The 3,686-nt window shown below is 42.9% G+C and overlaps 1 protein-coding gene across 1 annotated transcript; it reads right to left on the bottom strand.

The window, feature by feature from the left end:
• Positions 1–1,798: 1,798 nt before the first annotated feature.
• Positions 1,799–3,465, bottom strand: LOC107301741 (interferon-inducible GTPase 5-like). Its single transcript, XM_015830927.1, has one exon. The coding sequence runs from the start codon at positions 3,439–3,441 to the stop codon at positions 2,254–2,256; it is 1,188 nt and encodes a 395-aa protein (XP_015686413.1). The 5' UTR covers positions 3,442–3,465; the 3' UTR covers positions 1,799–2,253.
• Between the last annotated feature and the right edge of the window lie 221 nt (positions 3,466–3,686).

Here is a 3,686-nt window from a genome sequence, read left to right as displayed (position 1 = left end):
CACCTTTGGGACAACCATGACCTGGATGACTGGGAATCTCCATGGAGAGTCAGCTAAAGAATTCTGACTGGTGGGGTACAAGAAGAGAGCCCCCACCATTTGGAAGAGTTTTTCCCCTCCTCCAGAGGTGAGGCAGACCCCCACTCTCCTGAGCTTCTGGAAAGGTGTGAAAACATGGCTCTGGAACATGGATCAGGGCACCTGAAGGATCAGGCTGGCTAGTGCCATGAAAGATCTCGTACCATGTCTTAAGTAACTTGTTCACTGATTTGCTCTGAACTTTCATCCCTGTCCTTAACATTTATATACTGTTTCTATGTTTTGATATTTTATCTGTACACCATCCAGAGTTCCTCTGTGAAGTAATGGGTGGTCTGAAAAGAAGCAAACACATTTTAAATTTCTGGGGCAGAAATCAAATGAATAAAAATCTTCTTCTTCTTCTTCTTCCAAGGTTGGAGTATCCTTGCTGCCTCTGTCCTTTGGGTGTCCTGGAGCCTCCCTAGGTAAATCAGACCAAGAAACCAACTGCACAAGAAGGCCAAAATTACTGCCACTGAGATTGGCTGTTCAGTAATAGCAGGGTCTTTAAAGCCTCACTGTGCTCTCACTGCACACCCTCCCTCTGAATGCCTGCCTGTCATGGCACAGATGGATCCAAATTGTTGTCTGCTGGCAAGAGGATGTAACTGGGTTGATATACCTGGCCACTTTTCCCTGCTTGATTTGAATAGGAACCTTGGCAACCCAGGGGGGAGGACAATGCTTCCCACCCCCAAGCCTTCCCTCCCCATCCCTCTGGCACCTGGAATATCAACAGTCCCATATAAGTTGTGAAAGTAGCAACTTGAGGAGGTTAATTGCACTGCCCAGTGTGGGACAGGAAAGACTACAGGCTGGTTGCCTTCTTCACTGGCAGTGGGAATCCTCACATTGTAAGTTGCAGCTCCCATCTCGGCAGGCCCCTTGCTCATAACTGGGTCAGTTGATTGATTTGCCGCTTTCCAGGTCAGCTTCCAGTCCTGGCTGAATCCACCCTACTGACCAACCTTCTCCCATCCAGGAGGCAGGTTTGGGCTGGACACCTCTCAGAAGAGCCAGGGAGAGTCCTTGAAGCCCAGCCTGTAGCCATCTCACTTCTGAATCCCCAGATGTGTGCAAGTTCACCTCCTGCTTGGTTGGGGGGTTCCCCTCAACCTGCACTGAGATCAGAGGTGAGCTGAGGGATGCCAGTTTGGAGTCTCACCCATCTTTCTTCTCTACCCTTCATTGAACCTGGCCAATTCTGGGCTGGCCATGTCCTGCTGGCAAAGCCAGAAGACAGGTTTCACAAGAATGATGGGAACTCTACTTGGTCTACTTACTGAATCTTGGAAGCCTGATGGGACCTGCCCTCCTCCCCTCTTGGACCAGAACATTTAAGTTGGAATCCGTTTAAGCTGCTTTCCTCCTGCTTCAATAATATTTCCCTTCCCTCCCCAGTCCAACGTGTGGCTCCCATTACAGCATCTTTGAGAAATGGCTATCTAGTCATTCCCCTTCTGAAAAGTCTTTGTGGTTTGAGCTTATTTCCCCTGCATTAAGAGAGCCTTCACCTCTCGTGTTCTCAGCCAAGGAACTTCCAGACACTTTCTTCTCAGCCCCACCAAGTATTTGTTCCTCAGTTTGTAAATGAGTTAACAAACGTTAGAGTGGATGAAATGTAGTTTAGTCCAATGGCTTCTAGCAGTTCCTCTAGTGGTTCCCCCTTAAATTTAATTAGCTGAGTCCTGAATTAGAACTTTGTTTATTTTTTTTTTATTTCAACAAGATATATAATTCCAAAAAGAATATTGTAGATTGACAGATAATTATTGAAGCTATACAATCAATGCACAGTATAACAATAATAAGATAAGCAGAGTACACTGAATTCGTTTCAACATTTATTATTTATAATTGTTACAAATAGAACAGATAAAAAAAGAGAGAAGAAACAAGAAAAGAAAATCCACCCACCAAACCATATAGATATATATTTAATTTCTGCCTTCCCATGGAATAATCTGCACCCAGAGATATTTATTTCCTCCTAGGGTGATCAAGCATGTATTTTAATCAGAGAATAATTAAAAGAAGCAAGCAAATAGGTAGTTCTAATATTTGAAGCATAATTTTTATGTTCTTCCCCCTGCTTTCATTTGGATGAAATGTTTGACTGCCTCTTTCAAAGAGGAGGTTGGAGCTATTTTGGATCTTTCCCTGGGACTCTGATCATTTAAGAAATTTTGCTAGAACATTTTGGGCGTCTTCCACAGTATCATCAAGAAAGTTCTTCAGAAAATGATACGTGACAATATATGAACTTGCTCCACCAAACACAGACCCAAGAACAGGTATAAAATCAAGAGCCAGTTCCACAACCGACACAGCTACCCAAACAGATGACCTCATCAAGAGAGAAAATACCAATTCTGCATCGATTGCCCTGCCTAACGGGGTTTTCTTGATAGCTGACTTCAGCTCTTCAAATTCTTTTCCCGTCTGAGCTGCCAGAAAACGAAGGGACTGGTCGTCTAAGCCAAACACCTTGCAGAAATATTTCAGAGTATCTACCAAAATTCCAATATCACAAGCGATAGAGAGTCCCGGGACAGGCACCGCTCCACAAACGCAAGAAACCCAAGCTACCTTCTTTATATAGGATTCCATTAGCTCTTTTTTCTTCATCAATTGATTTTCTGAGAAAATATGCACAGCCAGTGTTAAAATATTCTTCTTGTGGTCAGGAAGTTCAGCGGCCATTGTCTCTTTCAGGAGAGGGAAATCATACATGTGCACCTCCCAGCTGGATATCAGGAATACTCTTGCAGAAGGCTCACCTAGGCTTTTCAAATTATCTTTGCAGTAATTCCTTATGTTCTCCAGGGCTTTCTCCATATTGAAATTTCCTTTCCTCTTTTCACCTTCTATACTGGCATCTATTTTGCTACACACAAAGTAAAACTTCTTTCCCATTCTTTGTATTTCCTTTGCCAGCATAGCATCATTTTCAGTGAAGCGACTGGAGATAACGATAATAAAGAAATCATATTTTTCAAATTGGACCGTCTTCAGATATTTCGTTGCCTGAAATTTAGGTGTTCCAATTCCTGGAAGGTCCCATAATTTTATATTGGGAAAAGAGGGGTGAGCATATGCCTTTGGCTCCATGGTTCCTTCTACTGTCCCAATCTTGGCTGCCGTATCATCATTATCACTTACACCCCGGATGGCATTGACAAAGGAGGATTTACCAGATCCTGAACATCCAGTAACTGCGATATTAAGGGGCAGACATTGCATTTCATTTAAGCTTTTTTTGTATTCAGCTGCCACTTCAGGGATACTGCCTTCATCCAAATCTCTCTTTAAATCTTCAAATTTTCTCCTTACAATATCCTTTGTAATTGTATTGCCCATAGTTGCTCTTTGGATACTGCAGTGTATCTGGAAAAGAAAAGAGACATATGTATATTTCTCATCTGTCTGGCACTTCGAACTTTATAATTGGAGAAGACCCCCAAGAATATTGTGGACAGTCAAGAAAGAATAACAGAGTTGGAAGGGACATGGAGGTCTTCTAGTCCAGCCCCATGCCCAAGCAGGAGATCTTATACCATGTCCAATGTCTTCTTAGAAAGTTCCAGTGATGGAGGATCTATAAT

The sequence above is a fragment of the Protobothrops mucrosquamatus genome, unplaced genomic scaffold (genome assembly GCF_001527695.2).
Source record: "Protobothrops mucrosquamatus isolate PMUCROS unplaced genomic scaffold, P.Mucros_1.0 scaffold16190, whole genome shotgun sequence".
Lineage (NCBI taxonomy): Eukaryota > Metazoa > Chordata > Lepidosauria > Squamata > Viperidae > Protobothrops > Protobothrops mucrosquamatus.
This window is presented reverse-complemented; position numbering and strand designations above follow the sequence as displayed.